This window comes from Vidua macroura, chromosome 1, assembly GCF_024509145.1.
Source record: "Vidua macroura isolate BioBank_ID:100142 chromosome 1, ASM2450914v1, whole genome shotgun sequence".
NCBI lineage: Eukaryota > Metazoa > Chordata > Aves > Passeriformes > Viduidae > Vidua > Vidua macroura.
The window spans coordinates 111,099,652-111,117,586 of record NC_071571.1 but is presented as its reverse complement, the minus strand read 5'-3'; the positions used below and the strand labels follow the sequence as shown (position 1 = coordinate 111,117,586).

The following is a 17,935-nucleotide window of genomic DNA, read 5'->3' as shown; positions in this document are numbered from 1 at the left end:
AATTTATTCTCTATTGTTAGGGATGGCCATGCATAACTGACTTATGGCTCTGGTTTGCTCTGCCACTTGTTACATGTGCAGTCATCCCTAACTCATACCAAAAACAGTTTATCATACTCCCATGTTGCATAGAACACATCAAATGTTCTCTCATTAAAAACTTTACTGGGGAGACTGAATGTTAAAAGATGCTGGCAGTGCTTTAGTAAGCTTTCCCCAGAGCTTGGTTTCACTACAGAATCTATGCTGACAGTGATCATGAGATGATTCCTGATATCCCACACAGCTGCAGTCTGCTGGACAGGTAACAGTCCTCATTGTCAGCATAGAGCAGGTGCAGTGCAGGCATCAAAGGCTGGCTTGTCAGAAAGACTGAGGGACTGCAGGGGAGAGAATCAGGGGGTAGGACAGTGTGGGACAGTGTCATTGCCCCCATGGTTTAACTCCTGCTCCGGCACTGAGGATTTTGTTTCATCCACTGTCAATTCATGACCTTCTCTGAGCCCTAAATCTGTTTAAAAAAACAATAAGGCCATATGCCAGATAGTTCCCTGGCCATCCTTATCATAGATCTATCTGTCGTCAATAGTTGTCTTTGGGACAGATATTTGACAAATTTTATTCTGGAGCATTGTGTGGATCAAGCCCTCAACTGTGTGTTCCCTTCCTGAAGGATGTTCCTTGTGGTTGGTGCATGTCTACAGCACAATCTAGTTAATTTTGGACCATTCCTCTCAAGAGAAGATGCAGTCCTGCTACAAGTGTAATCATTGGGTCACCAGTACACATTCTAGGTAGCAGCTGGAGTGAAGCCATGAGTGTGCCTCAGTCATAAAGCTCCCACTGCTGGAGTGCACTATTAAGTTTGGAGCTCTTGAGTGGTGCTTTGACCCCGCCATGAGCATCTCTGGTGGTAGGATTTGGTTCCTGGTGTTCTGTGCCTCTCTTGGCCGGGGTGATTGCTGCAGACTGTCACACACAGTGCTACACAGGTGTTGTCGTGCCTGGAAAAATGGTGTTTGACAAGGGTGCCTTCCATCAAATGCGTGGTCCCGCTGCACAGTCATGCATATGGATGGCTGTTTTCCAGGCTACGTCACCTTCCTACCTAACAGGAACATTTTGAGCCTAGACCTTTATTTCAGTGTTACCTCACCCAAGCTGAGTATAATTGGTGAAAGTTCAATTATATGCAAAGTGACTATTGAAGCATCAGGGCTCATCTGGGGGTCTGTGCCTCCCCTCCAGTTTTCACTTACAATTGTGCTAAATCCCTTAATGCTGCAGAGAAATCGTACGTTCATCAGGTGGGGCATTGGAGGCCAGGGTGCAGATAACCACTTTTACTGCAGATGAGACATTGCAGTCCTGTTCTTAAGAACTGCCAGGCAGATTGGGAATCACGGTCACGGTTAATAGCAGCGAATTGCCAGCTCTTGATGGGTGGGTAGTCACTCCTTTCAGTGGTTGCCCCCTGGGGGAGAAGGTAGAAAAACAGAGGGAGGGAATTAGAGTGACTTTGCACAGTTGAGCAGGTTCATGCCGCTGGATCAGTGGCAAGCATTGGCAGGGCTCCACTCTGGGGAGGCTCACAACAACATCACAGTCTCATTTTTACCAATTGGTGTTGCTATAGCCAGTGGTGCACAGGGGGAGAGCAAAGACGAGGGGGGGAGCCAGGGGGGAGAATGAAAGCAAGAGTCTGGACTAAATTAAACAAACAAAAGTGCTTGTAAGTAGCATTTAACCCATAACCATTAGCCCAGTGCTGCTAATTGTACTAAACTATATATCTGAAGTTCAGTGTGTGATTAAAGAGTTGGCTCACAAACTCTCTGCATAACCTTAATTTTTTCAAGGTTCTTTGAGTGTAGAATGGCTTATAATAATGATTTTGACTAATACGATTTTTGACATGCAACTTTAATGCTTAACCTTAGTACAACTCCAGAGCATTTCATGTGTATTCAGCTGTAAAGAGTGATGATTTAAAGGGATAATATAAGAAAAAGGTCGTTCTAGAATGAACCTCTAACAAATTGCATAAAGGAAGCTTATTATTCCATGAGTAGAGAGATACGCAGCTTTTCTGATCATTTTTCTGCTTGGTTCAAGAAATTGTTGAGACATGATTGGGAAAAGAAACACAAGAAAATGAAATAGAAAACTGCAAGCAGTGAACATTCTTTTGATGGTTATGATTTTGTTGCCACTAAAAATACTCTTCAGTAATGTGGTTGTTCATCTTTCCTCTTGTTTTGGGTGAAGAATTCGTTCCAATAAGAAAATGCTGTTATTGGTTGGAGGATTGCCTCCCGGACCTGACCGGCTACCCAGCAATTTGGTTCAGTATTACGATGATGAAAAGAAGACGTGGAAAATACTGACAAGTAAGTGGTTTATTTTTGTACAGTTGTCTTGATGAATTTAAAAACATGGTTAATCAAATTAGACACTTTATTGATTTGTTTCTCTTCAGAGATTTGTTTATGTATCACAAGGGGCTTCACAATGGAGCAATAAATTGAGATTGCAGAAGATGCTAATTTTATAATAGGATAGGCCTAAATTAACATTGGCTTAAAATCATTCCAGTAAGTTTTTTTTTTAAGTAAACTTGTAAGTCTTTCAAGCTGCAACATGAGCCCATGCATATTTATGTATATATGAATAAAATCTGGTTTAGGAAAAAAAAAAAAAAAGGCAGTTTTTACAAGACATTTTTCTCAAAAGTCAGATCCCTGGTAAGCTGTAGTACTAGAGCACACCTTTGATTCTGTTTTGCATTTTCATTTCCTTCTTCCAGCTTTATCTGTTGTCCACAATCATTAAAGAAAGGTTTCCTCTGTACTACCCTGCGTCCATTGCTGACAGAAGCATTGGTGGAATATATCAGCTACAATAAACAGTGCATGGAGGCTGCTATCACAAAATTCTTTCCCACCTTCTTTTAATAGTGGATTGGTTTTAGAGTAAGTATTTTGCCTCGAGCATCAAGATTTGGAACTTATTGTTATGTTGGTTGTGATTCCCAGTCTGACTTGGTCATGGAATCAAATCATAGCTTCTTGAGTGCAGCAGGCTGTGTGTGCATTAGTCCCCTTGTGGCTAAACTGGCTGCATTGGTCAATAAAACTAAATTTTAACTGTCAAAATTGCCCAAAGCAGTATAGATAAAATAATAAATGAGCAATTTTGATCCATAAATCAAAACCATACTTCTAAAACTGGACAACTGGTAAAACCTGGATTTCCTATTAGACCTCCTTTTTTTTTTTTTTCCCAGTAAAATACATTTTACAGAATTTTTTTCTTCTCCCTTATCCAAAGCCCTATAATAGCATACATTCACATTAATATTATATGCACAGGTTAAGATGAAAAACTTTTTAAAATTGCTATGATGCAGGACTTGAAATAATGCCCTTGCAGACTGATTTTTCCTATGATAGATTTAGGAGCCTTTTACAAAATGGTGCCACATAAACATTACATATACATGACCTGGACCAATAGTTGAGGGTGTTGTGAAAGAATGACAATTAGAAAAGGTTATACAAAGTGTACATTATTAAAGTTTATAGCATCTGTGCTAGGGCATATATTATGCTTCACATTTTGCAGCATAATGAGTTACAATACCCACCTCTGTAAACTACTTCTAAGAAAATCCAGAAGATGGTAAGTCAGTGAAAAATCAATTATACTGCCTAAGGCAGAATTGTCCAGGTGTTTTTTTCATTTGCTGTGTCTAATCCAGTGGCTCAACAGGAGAGGCAGGAGGAATGGATCTCTTGCTTCAAGGTCTGAACTCTCTACTGAATTCAAGTAAAAAGCTTTTTTTCTGAGTCTTAACTAGCTGTAGATTGTCAGATTTTGTAAGAATGGAAGTTACTCAGCTCTTGGTTATTTACATTGTGTTGCAGTCTCCAAGAATTTGGGAAACTACCCAGAGGCAGGATACCTTAATGCTCTGGTTAAATGCCCATCTCTAGTGTTGGACCAACTGTTTGTGGTGGTGTTGAGAGGTGTTTCAGGATAATTTTATGTAGAGAATTTAGTCTTTTCTGTGTTACCTTTAGAAGTAGGGAAGAAACGTTCTCTTTCCATTGTGGCAGTGCAGGTAACATTCTATGCTGCGGTTAAAAACAAGGCACCTGTTACAGTCCTGGCCAGCTCGGGTTCAAACACTTGCTGCTCAGCACTGGAAGTCCTGAAGGTCCCAGGATCTGTCCCAGTGCTGGCTGAGAAAACAGCTGCCAAATACACAGCTCTCTCTTGACATGAGTAATCCTGTTCTTGCAAATCCTGCCAGAAAAGGATGCCCTCTTGGTAAGGGCTAAAGTTTGAAGAACACAGAGGAGAATGCCTGTCTTTTCACACTGAAAAAGACAAAATGTTAACAAGCATAATTTCTTAGAAAATATTTTACTACTCACAAAATGGTAGCAATAACTATTTTTAAAGAAAACCTAGTTGAAATAAGAGTTTCAAGTATCCCCTTTTTTCCTAACTTAACAGAGAATGGGAGATAAATCCAAGTAGATCTTCTGTCCTTTCTGTGAAACATTGAAGAACTACAGCATAGGAGTGCAAGGACTTGAAGAACTGTGACTGAAAAGTCTTAGGGAAGACAACAAACTGTACAAGCTTAAAACATAGTGGTAGTTTAGTGCAGCCGTGGTGTGCTAGCAACATACTGTGACATTTGGGGGGGTGTAAATAAATTTAAGGACATAGTTCTGTCTTTATTTATCATGTATTTTTTGCAATTTAGGAAGGAGTTTTCTTTCTTTACCTTTTTACCTCTCTCTCAATCCACTGTTGTCTTATTAGAGATAGACAATCAGCAGCAAAGGCAGAAGTTTTTTTTTCTATTTGTTTTGTTTTTTTTTTTTTTTCTTATTTGGACAGTACTTTCAGTCCCAGTGTTGCAGTTCATTCTCAACTTGTCAGTGCAAATGATGGGTTTGCTCCTTAGTGAATAGGGACAGAGCAAAAGCTATGTCCTGCTCTTGAGGTTCTGTGATGGGAAGAATTTCAGTTCCTGTAGTCTGGTATTTCAAGATGTTCTATTTTATTATCACCTTAGGTGTATTTGATTTTCTCCTGTTACAAGGTTTTTTCTTTAACCTTCTGGCTGCCAATAGGCTCCCCCACACACCAACAAAATGCCACATTTTGCACTTAGAGGCTTACTGATCCAATGTAAGTGTGCACAGAAAATCCCCCTCCCTTCCTCCAAACCCATTTACATTCCTCATTTTCTGCTCTCTGTGCCAGTGGCATTTGGGGTAGGGATGGTGGGAAATGAGCAAACACTCAATCCTGAGTGCAGTGGCAGGGTCACTGAGGAGGAGGTGGATGAGAGGAGCCTGAATCTCCTCTTGTCTCTCTCCACTGAGAGGAGCCCCAGCAGTCTCTCTCAGGGCTTGCAGACCCATCTGAGAGGGAGCTGCTTGCCTGTTTCCTTTTGCCTTCTCAGCATGGAGAGTGGCTCACTTCTCAGCACTCAGTTGCTTAGGGCTCTGTGTCCTGCCTTGTGTGATGCATAAGGAACAGGAGAAGATCAACCATCAGGAACTACTGACTCCATGGCTCTGCAGCTGGAGCTGCGAGGACGGGTGCAGGTGGAACAGCACGAGCTATCGAGTATGACAGCTCAGCAGAGGAGCAATCTCATTTTGTTCCCTAGACAAGACTAGATCTATTGGCAGGGGATCCTGCCCACCTCTCTCTGCCTGGATAGCCAAAGCACCAAATGCATCAGTACTAATGGGAGTAATTCGAAAGGTATCAGGAAAACAACTTGCCTTGTTCACAGACCCAGGAGAGGAGGGGAAGCATGCACCCATTTCCAATTTTTTAATGTCATCATCTATAGGCAAGAATGCTATGGCTCAGGGGATCAGTAGATTTTTCACAGTCTAGTATTACTCTGTATTTTTCCTATCTGGTATTTCTCAGAGAGTTATTGTTTATATGTTGACAACATAGAGGTAGAATAAAGAGGGGAAAAAAAGGAGTAAGTTAGTGGCATTCTATAAACATTTTTCACCACCTAATTTTGTTTGATATGGGCACAATCCTAATCTGAGATTATAAATAATATTATGCACATCATAATGTGCGTGTTGGTGTTTAATTTTAAACACTTCTTGCACAGTTGTGCCTGAGCAAAGTCGAGGCTTTTATGGACTTTTTGGTAAAGTACAGCAAATATCTTCACTGCATGTTTTCTTTTCAGATTTGCCTACATGTGCACAAACACAGTTCAGTTTTTAACTGGGTACTTCATAGGTCATGTAGCAGCAACAGGCTACCATTGCCCAGTGACAGAAATGGAACGGCTGATGGGGGTGTGACAGTCCTCAGTAACAGCAAAAGTTCTGCTCTGTTAATGGGTTTTCATTATTCCATGATATTTTGTAGTGTTCATAACTACTTACTGGATGTGGGGCTTTGCAGGGGGTCTCTGTGTCACCACCTCATACCTCACTGCTCAGAACCAGCCACTGCTGCTTGGGTTTTAATTACCAGTTATGGTCCTGCCAGGAGTCTAATTGTATTTAATTCTAGAAGTCCTCTGGTTGTTTGTTTTAACTGCAACATTTAAGATTAATTAAACTTTAAGGAAATGAAACAGTGTTTTGTTTGTTAGAATTATTCTATAATAATTGCAAAATCCAGAGCCTATAAAGATTTTTTGTGTTCAGAATTGTATAGCTTTCCCAAAAACCCTACTGCTAAGGCAATGATGTATTACTTTCACTTTCATTATATGTTTTTAATCAGAGCGTGACTTCACACTAGACAAAGCGATGCTTTATGCATGGTCTCCCTTGTTTTTTGCTAAAATCTTTTGACATGATTAATTTTACTTTAATGCTTTTGTCTTGTTGTAATGGTAAGGATGATGGGTATAAACTGGGGCAAAAAAATACATGCTTTTCTGTCATAATGCTTCTAAGCATTTAAAAATATATTAAATGAAAGAAAAAAGTATCACAAGAGAATGATCTAACTGGAATTAAATTTCTTGCTATGTGAACAGGGAATGCAAGAAATAAATAAAAATGATGCAGTCATTGTTTTAGGTGAGGTTCTTCTGTGTTTTTTTCTATAGCAATTTATCCATATGTCTGATTGGAAGTGATGACTAGAAGAGAAATTGGGTCTTACAGGTTTCTAGATATGCAGTGATTCCTTGCTTCAATCTAAAATTCCTTTTTCTCTGAAGCACAATAGGTAAAATGTTGGAAGCCTTACTGAACTCTTACATGAACATGTTCCGTCCATGTGAAGCTGCAGCTGCAGCAGATACTGTTTTCATATCAATACTTTGTTTTTCAATAAGATGTTAATTGTAAAATTGTTTAACCTCCCTAGTTCACCACATCATGTGGGTGAATCATGGAGAGAATTCAGTGAACTTCACAATAATGGCAAATACAAGTATGGGCCATAATGCATTTATGCTCAGGGATTGCACTAGGTTTGGATTTTAATCCAGCATAAAAGCCAACATCATTGTCCAATGAGAATTGTTTCATATTTTTTTGGGAAAGACAGGGAAATGTCCAGAAAGTTGACAAATTGGAGAGTTTAGTCAGGATGATCAGCATCTCTTTTCATATTTCTTCTTCTCCTAGTTATCCCTTAGTCTTTTTTTCTGTTTGTCCTGGCCTTCCTGCCCTTTGCTAGGTGTGGTTAAGTCAGCTGTGTTTGGTTCATGTGTAAAGACAAACAATGAAGCAGGTACTTTGATTTCCTTCCCAATCCCTCTCCTTCCTGCCAGCAGCAATCACACCGTTTTAAAACATTGTCATCTTCATCTGATTCCCTGACCATAATGAGCAGTCAGAAACCTTTCCATCCTTGATGCTCTGATAAAGGCAGTCCACCTTTTCCTTCCTTCCTTCCCCAGGCTGGCTGTGCTGTCATTTTTACATGAAGCAGTACTACCCTGCAGGTAGTCTGGTCTGAATACAACATATGTTATTTCTGTCATTTTGACTTTTTAAATTTCCCTTGAATATATTCCATGACAGTGCAGCAGTCCTCCATCTTCAGTAACATTTTTGCATGTTAGCCAGCATTTAGGCATACTGATGGCTCTCGAAACCCTTTGAACATCATTATTTACGTACTTTATCCCAAGGGAAGTCAAGTGGAAGGAAGGTAGAATGGTTTACTTCAAAGTCAGCATCAGAGAACCTGGGTCACTCCAGTCCCCAGCCTGCATTGTTTCTGCTGCACTAGGTTATATTTCTTTCTTCCGTGTTTTCTTTGGCAGTTCTGTGGTGCTCAGTTGTATCAGCCTTTCCTATACTGAATGATACTTTATCTTTCCTGAGCAAAACTCATGTTCCTCTTTTCGTGAAATGTCTTTGGAGTCTCTGAGAACTTCTCAATCCTTCATGTGTTGGAGTGTTTTCTATTTTCCAGGTTGGCTACTTATAAGACAAACAGTATGATTATAGCTCACATCAGAGGTTCTTGGAAGAAATTTTCACAGGCTTAAGTGTCAGCTTGAGTACTACTAGATGCCTAGCACACATTATGCCTTTGGAAATGTGGTGTCTTTCAAGTAAATACACTCAATCACTGTAAAGTTTTTACTTTTTTTGAAGAATGATATTAGAAGCGAAAGTTTCCTCCTTCAATTTACCCCAAAACAGTTGGTAACTGAATAAAAGAAGTGATGTTTGCAAAAAATCTATGAAATCAGATGGACATGTTGTCTTGATAAATGCTTGTTCTAATTTCTTCCTCCCCTTCCTTTTTTTTTTTTTTCTGTAGTTGTGAGAATAGTACACACTTATGTTTGTCAAAAAAATGTGTCTTGATGAGCACTTCTTGGCAGCCCTGATAAATTTCATCTCTCTTACTCCATTTATGCAGCAGTTGGGGATGCTGCAGCTTCTGCTTCAGTGCTGTGTCAAGGATGCTTTCAGCACTGCATTGAAAAGCTTGAGCAAGCATTAGCACATTTCTAAGCCAGTAGTCTTTATATTACCCACTAGACGGGTTTAATAAATGTGGGAGATGTATGTAGAAGTTGTACCTGCACACAGATGCACATGCTTCTATTCATCCTCCTTAAAGAAACACATGGATTGCACTGAAAGCTAATTTTAAAACAAATTCCATCTATATTTTTCATCCTTAGACCTTTTTAAAAGGTTCAGAAGCAGGCAAATACAGTCACAAAGGAAGAAAGATTCACACATGGAAAACTTGGCTGATTGGTATGACTATCCAGCTTTAAGCCTGGATTTAGGAGAGTATTTCAAGGTGGTCATACACTCTGCTAATAAGCCACATGTTTTATACCTACAGGGAAGTAAGAATATAGAAGTGAGAAACAGAAATACAGTGAAGAGTATTTTTCTACATGTGACATAGCAGAGGTTAACCACAGCTCCCATTCTGAGGATGATGCGTGGGAGTTCAACTGTGCAAGTGCCATTAATGGCGCACGCCTGCGTATCTAAGAGCAAGACAGAAGTCTGAGAATGAGTAAAACATAGCGGGTGAAAACATAGCAGGTTCTCACAATGATTGCTTTATTTATGTGTTAAATATTATTTTCTTCTGCACTGCCATTTGAGATAACTTTCAAGAAATGTCAGACCTCTTTGAGCACGTTTTTGGTTTTGATTACAATGTTGTCAACTTCTCCATTTACACAAGTGTTACTTGATTGTTTCTTCTATTCCCTGTGCCTTACTTGTAAATGTGGTGTGTTGTAAATTCTGGATAGCTGTCTATTCCCGTGTTCCCAGTGCCTACACAAATTGCTGTGGTGTATCTTTGAAACAGCCCTTTTCACTACATTCAGTCTGTTTGTGCTAAAGCTCTCAACAGTCTTTCAGCTTCTCTTGGCTACTCTGTCTTTTGTTATGAATTTGTGAATACCCACCTGTGTGGAAACCAGGCTGTTCATTTCCTCTTGCATATACAAAGATGACTGAAACTAGCTACTTATCTTCACCCTCAAAAATGCCATTGGCAAACAGTTACTTCTAGGGAGAGTCCATAAGTGTTACCTGAATGTCCTGTTCCCTGCCTGTGCTCAGCCAGGACCCTTTGTTGTTGAAAAACTGAGTGGGATGAGATAACAGGGCACAATCACCTTCCAAAATACTGAGGAGTGCCCCTTCCTCAGGCAGGGCACTGAGGCAGTGGAGAACTGAGTGAGAAGGCAGAAGGTGTAAGACAGATGAGTTACCCCATGATCGGTGCCATTTTCACAGCAGATGCTGATATCACGCAGCTGTGGGGACATCTTAAAATGAAAGATGCTGGCTCCTGGAGATGCCACTTCTTGCTACATCTTTGCAGGGGCATCAGAACCTTTGACTCAAACCCTTCCTCCTGGATCACAGAACTTACCTTTTTCCAAGTCATCTTTCAACTTGAGTTACATATCTTTACAGATGCCTTGAGGATGACAGTTCCATTTTGCAGCAACTTCTACTGCTTAGTTCCAAGGCAAACCAAAAAAAAAAAAAAATTAAAATGTTTTGGTAAAACCAGAGTCACATCAGAACATCCCTTCTCTTCTCAACATCTCTTGTGGAAGAGGATTGCAGTTAGAGCACAATTTTCTAGCTTGTGAATTCTTCATAGATGTCCCAAGGGACATTTCACAGCTCCAACAAAGAAAGTTTTGTCAAGCTTTGCAAGGCTAACTGCAAACCAGAAACTGCCTAGCTACAAATGACAAGTTGCTATGACTTCACCAGGTGATCAACAGAATGTAGATACATGGGCTTAATGCCACCCTAGAGGCTCTGCAACACTTTGAGTCCATCTCAGCCTATGGGCATTGTCTGTCTGTTATGTACACACATCTAGTCCAGTAGGAACTGGGAGCTGCCTTGTCCTGTCCTCTGTCCAAAGCAAGTGTCCCACCTGGCTAGATACAGATTTTAGTAAAGTCACATCATTTCTACATCACCAAAATGTTCTCCACAGACCTGTTTGTGTAGATCCCTCAATACTATATGGCTACTGCCTCTAAAAAAATCAACCATCTGGAATAACTTTAACACAAAATTATATGTCACTGTGCAAATTCAGTGCTCCTTGCAAACATTGCTTTCTGTTTTTTAGTTAATTCCAGGTAAAATTTGTGTGTTTATTCTTACCTACTTGCTCTGGGATTTATGTAGCATTAATGGGAGCTAGGCATGTATGGAGATGAAAATGAACTCAAGTGTGTTTCTAGATTCTTACTTTGGAAAGCATTCCCTTTTCCAGTGGCTAATGTGGCATTTATGTAAAATGAGTTGCAAACAGGATGGCAGAACTCTTCTAGCTGGGTAAAATGTAACAATAAAAAACTCTCATTGAAATCCTCCGATTTCTTTGAGAGATTGGTACATTTTATGAATTTTCTCCTCTCAAATGTTATTAAAAGGCAGTTTCCTTCTTAGAAGTATTTTGTACACAATTATTTGCAATACAGATTATTGAAGCCTGCCTTAGCTTTCTCCATTTTTCTAAGTGCTTTAGGGGTAAGAAGTGAACATTTTGCATCCTCGACTTTATTTCTTTGTTGTATGTTCTTACTATGTTGTAGAGGCTCATTGATTATAGCAAGTCATTCTCTTTTCAATTTTCCTCTATTTCCTCACAGCTTAAGTTCCTTTCTCCCTTCCCTTCTCCATCCCTTTCCCCTTCCCTACTGCCCCCCCTACTCTCCTACGTTCGCCTGTTTAAGACAGAAATAAAATTTATTACATACTTGAGAAGGGTTTTCTCTAAGCTTTCTGTCTCATACCAGGTGTTGTATGAGCTACTGCTTTGATTTAACTGAACGCTGGAGTATCTGCAGGAACAGACTAATATGTCTTTACAGGGATGGGTTTTGGTATGTTGTTTTGTCATATTTATATATTGTGATTCTGCTCCCAAATGGGGATTGTGCTACTATACAGGGTATGCAACTGCAGAATGACTGTTCACACTGAGAAAAAAAGTGTTAACAAATTGAATAGTAATGAATTAACCTGCAGAAAACGCATTTTGCCCTAGTACACAGAAACCCTGCATAACTAGAGCATATAATTTTAAATGAAGCAGGCTCTAGGAATGCCTCAATGGATGTGATGTCGACAGTAGCTCATAATTCATGGATATGAATTATGGCTGAATATCAGGAAAAAACTTCCTGACATTGAGATCTATTAGGTTGTGGAATAAACTCCCATGGGAAATGGTGGAAGTCCCATTGCTTACAATCAAACTGAGCACTGGGAAAGGGACAAATCCTGGCCTGGCCTCAATCTTTTAGGGCAAATTAATTAATTGCTTTAACATATGCCTTCCCATCAGTCTAGACAAGTGGTCTCTTCTGGTATTTGCCAGGCAGGAGCAACAAAGGCAGCTGTAGTATCAGCTGCCCTTCCTTGCCCCACAGCTGTGCTGCCTCTGCTTGTGAATAGATCACCCCCAGGCTGAAAAAAAGGGGTGCCTTTGAGCCCCTCCAGAGCTCTTCTGGAGAAGTACTCTGACGGCTTCTTGGGGGCTGAGTGTGAAATAAACTGGGCTGTGTTTTTGGCATGGAATGGGGGCTGGTTTCCTGCTGCAGTGCCCTGGACTAACCTGCATGTGAGGGCTTAGGTGGATGAGCAAGCCCAGCGCTCTGGCTGTTTGACATGAGACATCCCACTCAGGATCCTTAAGACCACAAAAGGGAATAGGAATCTTTTCCACAGTGCAAACATCTGTTTTCCATGAAGTGGGTAAGCTGCCCGAGCGTTCCCTGGGCTCAGCAAACACTCAGAGCGGCCAGTGGCTGATGTGAGCCTGTCGTTTGCAGCAACAAATTATCTGTGACTGAATCATCTTAAAAATTCCCATTTTATTACAAGTAGATAATGTATTTAATGCACACGATTTAGCTTTAATTTGGAGCAGGGGGAAGTCTTCAACTCTTGAGATGGCTGTGCCTAAAACTATTAAATCAAACTTGTTTCCTTGTGAGCAGAAACTGCAAGTAAATGCAAGTGATGGTTCTGCAGTGATGACATTAATGTATATGAGTAGGCTAATGCTTTGAGTTCTGATTATTTCAAATATATATATATATATATATATATATTTATGTGGATTGAAAAAGGTTTGATGCCAAAACTTACTAGAAGATGGTAAATGTTTCTCCTAGGCTAAGGAGCAAAGGAAAAATTAAGAGAGAGAAATGTGCTTGCATCACTTTGAGGTGGGGAGGGTTGGCAAATTATGTTGTTAGAAATCATTAAAATAAATTTAAATAGAATTACCATGATGAGTGATGTATGAGCCATGTTTCTTCTCTTTTCCTCCCTCCCCCCCCCCCCCCCCCCCCCCAGTTTTATATGCAGAAAAACAAAGTGTGTGGCTCCAATCTGTACTCAACAGCAGCTGCTTGCTTGGTGGTCAAGAATTGCAGCTGCTGTGTGTGCACGGCCTTAACCAACATACACACCATATGTAAAAGATACATTTCTGATTGAAGTGACATGGAAAGAGTGTCAAAGAGCTGCAAGATCAAAAAGAAAGAACCAGATTTGTTTTTTTTTACTTGATTGTAGACTAACAAAAAATAAGTCCAATTAAAAAGAAGTCTTCAGCCCTCATGCATATGAAAGGCATTGTGCAGGCATAACTAAGGCAGAATTTGACTCCCAAATTAACTCATTTGCTGGATGCAAAACTGAAAGAAAATCCTTTTGTCCAGTTTATAAGTATATCTAATCAAAAACTGCAACAGCAGAAAAATGTATTCATATTATATCTCTAATTCAGCAAAGTATTAATCACACTGATGTTCAGCAGCCTGTTTAAATACATGCTTAAGTACTTTACTAAGTACTGCCTGTAAACAGCTCTATATGATGGTGTATTAACACAGAACAGAGTTTATCTATAGACTCTCTCCAGAGGACTGCAATTATTTTAAGTACTGTGGCAGCCAGTAGCACAGAGCTGGATGATCTGTGGTGTGCAAATCCCAGCCTTATGGCCAGTCCCCATGCAGCCCTTGTCTCCCAGCTGCATTACCACTAATGTCCGCACAAGCTCGTTTAAACTTTGTTTTATTCAGCAGAATCACCACTGCTGGAATCAGCTGGGCATTTACTGGCTGCCATTAACTCCAGCTCCAGGAAAGAGAGGCATGTTCAGGGCAGAGATGTCCCGTGTAAGGATTTATCCAATACTCAAGCCTCCAGCTTAAGTCCTGTTAATATGCAGGATGTTTTAGGGGTTTTCTGCACCAGGACATATTTCACCCAGCAAGATTGGAGCCACTGTCCTTCTGTCAGCTCCCATGGTGTCTCTAGCACTGCTCCAAGAAATGATCACTTCAGCACTCAGAAATTTGATTTTTCTTAACTGCAAAGATTTACAGCGTCAATAAAGCCCTGACATAGCATCCGTTTTCCTGCAGCCATGATTTGGCTTCACTCCAGAGGCTTTATTTTAGCAGCCTGGCTTTTCCTCAGAGAGGCAAGGCTGACATGGAAAGGGGATCCCCCTCAGGTAAAGCATTGGTGCCCACCTGAAGTAGTTGCAGTCACTTCAGGGCTTTCATTTGAAACTTTCAGTATTGGAAAATAATTCATTGTCGTCAGAGAAAATAATGGAGGGAAAAGTGTTCTGGCTTTACATGGCACAAAACAGTGCTGTTCAGTGGGAATGAGCTACATTTGACACCGTGTTTTTTTTACCTCTTCTTCAGAAGTCCCTAATTACCTTTTAGCAGTATACAAAAAATGTTCTTGAGGGCTCTGTGTTTCCCCTGAGGCTCAGAGGTTTTGCAGGGTGCTTCAGGGTTAGGTTTCAGTGGCTGCTGGAGTGGCCCGGATGTGCAAAGCCAGGGATGGGAATCCTCTTCCTCCTCACAAAAGCAAGGCTGCAAAAGTAGCACCAAAGTGGGGAATGAATGATTACACACCAGTTTTGGGTGTCAGGAGCCCTACAGAGGGTGCAGCTGGGGTTGAGGAGTGACTGGTTTTGGTTGGTTGGGTTGGACAATGAGGGCAGACACCAGAGCTGCTCACAAGTCCACAGCTGGAATTTTTTTGGGCAGTCTCCAGAGCCTGGTGCAAAAATATCAGGCAAGTATAGCAGGAAAAAAAATCCACACAAGCAAAGGAGAGTCTGGGCTATCAGAGGTAAGCAAAGAGAATGGCGTGGACCAAATTCATGTCAGTCTGTGAAATCTATGGGTGAAATGAAATGTATTAAGAATTTAATGTCTGTTCTACTTATAAATGATTTGTGGTTGTCCAGTAGATCAACCCACAGACAGATACTAAAAACTGGGAAGAAATACTCAATTTACCCATTTTTGATCATTTATATATGCCTTTTTAATGCACTTTTTCCTGCCATTGGTGAATAGAGTACCTACTGAACTCGGGCCCTTGACCATCTGGGACCTTTAAAACAAAGGAGAACTCAAGAGCACACCAGATGGGGCTAGGTCAGTAACATGAAGTTAGTTCAGTTATCACTACACCACACCATAATCACTTTGGTACTCACAGTTCTACCCTAGGACTGTCCCCTCAGAGCACAACAATAATGCTGCCCTTTGTCATGGGCCCAAATAAAGCGTAACTGAGTACCTAATTCTGATTACTTCAGGGAACTTGCTGCAGACTTACATTAGCTGTGTTGCCAACAACTTTATCTCTTATCTTGCACATTTAGTATATTAAGACAAAGCTGTGTGATTCAACTGATTGTTTTCAAATGGGAGGTTTTGATCTTATGGTTGAAAATTAAAAGTCAATTGAAAGCAAATTGAGGAAAGTAAATTGAAGGGGCATCAAGCATATGTAGTGTCTTGGATATAGTGGTGTGGCTTGTAATTTTTGAAAATGTTTTGGGTTATCAGCACTTGTACTGTAGAGTAGAGAACAAATAACTAAGCCTTCATGGTAATATGATTTGAAGACAAAAATTTTGTAAACTTGCTTAGTATTCATTTTTATCAAAACTATGTTTATGCACCCTGGTGCTGCAATAGGAATGAATTTATTTGTGAAGATCCAGTGAAATGGATCTCAGCAAGTGTCCCAAACAGGCTTTTGCAGTTGTTCAGATGCTCCACATATTGCAGAATGCCAAAAAGTACTTTATATCAGAAAACAAAATAAATCAGAGGAGTTACCATTTGAAAGCTTACATAGAGCTGATCATGTGGAGCTGTCTTCGCAGACTTAATGGCTAAGGGTTGACTTTAAGGACTCTACAGAATTTTAACAAAATTATTTCTGCAATAAATATTCCATACTTCTTCTTGGGATATGTACAGTCAGTGAAAAATTTCAGAGTTTTAGTACTGTATAAATAGGGTACATTGGCATAAAGAGTAGGTTGCTTTCATCAGCTCATTTTGCAGGTAGTTGCTATTCTTGTCACCTGCAGAAGTTTGTTGAGTCTGGAATTTTTGCATTCTGTTGTGGCCAAAGGATTGCAAGAGATCCGGTTGATCTGCTTTTCCCCAAGGGTAGCATCCAGTAGTTGAGCCACAATGCCTGCTAGTGCTCCTGTTCCTAAGTGGTTACAAATGTAAGGTAAAATGTGCTCATTTAAACAATGTAATCAGTGCTTAAGGTAGTTTAAGCTAGTGGCTTCTTCTAATTGTAAAAGGCTAGGAGCAATTACCACAGCCCAGCTGATAAGTGGTGACTTCCTCAAGCACAGTGCTACACCAAAGCAAGCGTGTTGATCATCTGTTCGTGCTCTGTAGTATGAACCAAAAGTGTTTGTATCAGTGGTAACCTAATTAGTGTAAAAACACATTTATTTTACCCAGATGTGGATCAGCAGTCTCCATATTAATATATATGATCAAATGCACTGCACTTGGGATTATAGTCTGTCTATTAATTTATATAAAGACTGCAAACTCCTTAGGCAGGATCGGTCTGCGTTAAATGTCCAGGGGTGATGCACTGCACATTTTATCAGCATTTTTGGAATGAATTAAAAAACCAACAGCTCAAATGCACTTTCTTATTTTATTTCCTTTATGGTTTTTTTTCTGCCACATTTTTAACATCTGTGAAAGTCCAAATTCATCAGGAATGAAAGTTAAATTGAGTTTTCACCTGCAGGGTATGTGATAGGACACACTGTTGGGCAGGCACATATCTGTCTGCCTGTGCTCCTCTCCCAGTTCACAACTCAAGAGCAATCCTGCCAAATCCAAGTGCTGCACTGCCACTTGGGTATACCCCTGCATGTGGCTCTTTCAAGGTGGTTTTTGAGACACTCGCAGGGAAATCAGTCTGTGCAGTATTGTCTGTGACAGCCTGCAAAATTCAAGTTGTTCCATTGCTGGGGTAAAGAGGAGAATGGAGGGTGTGGTTACCCCCACCTGTACTACTGCCCTGTGTTAGGAGCATCCCCAGCAGCTGCTCTCAGGTGGTGTTCCTCTGCTGAGCAGGAGGACTTTCTCCATTCATACCATACAAGGAAAAGAAAAGCCTGACTTCAAAATCATCCTGGCTTTTTGCTCTCCTTCTCTTGGCCATGGAGAAGGAGGCTGTAGGAGCTTACAAGGCCAGGCCAGGTCATGAGAGGGTACTGTGCAGAGGATCTCGGATGTTGGTATTTTTGTGGGAAGCTGGAAGAAGCTGGATGTTGGAAAGGAGTGTTTGGTTGTATTTTATATACAGGTTTAATGTAAGTATTGTTATTGAGATGGATGGTGTCTTCAGAGAGACAATTCTTCTCGTAAGCTGTTGGGGAAGAGTGAGAGAAGGTGTAATTCAGCAGTGGTGGAAATGCAGGTAAATACAAGTCCCTTCACTCCTTCCTGGATGGACTAGACATGTTTCAGCTTCATCATGCCTTCTCCAAAATGTCATTCTTCAGGAAGATGAGGAGAGAGCTGTAATCTGGCCACCATTATGCAGTTCAGCTGCAG

The 17,935-nt window shown here is 40.5% G+C and overlaps 1 protein-coding gene across 1 annotated transcript in view; it reads left to right on the top strand.

Annotated features, from left to right (window-relative positions):
• The window catches only part of KLHL14 (kelch like family member 14), a 56,329-nt gene that overhangs the window by 12,655 nt on the left and 25,739 nt on the right, over positions 1–17,935 (top strand). Inside the window, exon 2 of the mRNA XM_053992369.1 lies at positions 2,269–2,390. Within this exon, the coding sequence (XP_053848344.1) occupies positions 2,269–2,390 (122 nt within the window). The remainder of the gene's footprint in view (positions 1–2,268; positions 2,391–17,935) is intronic.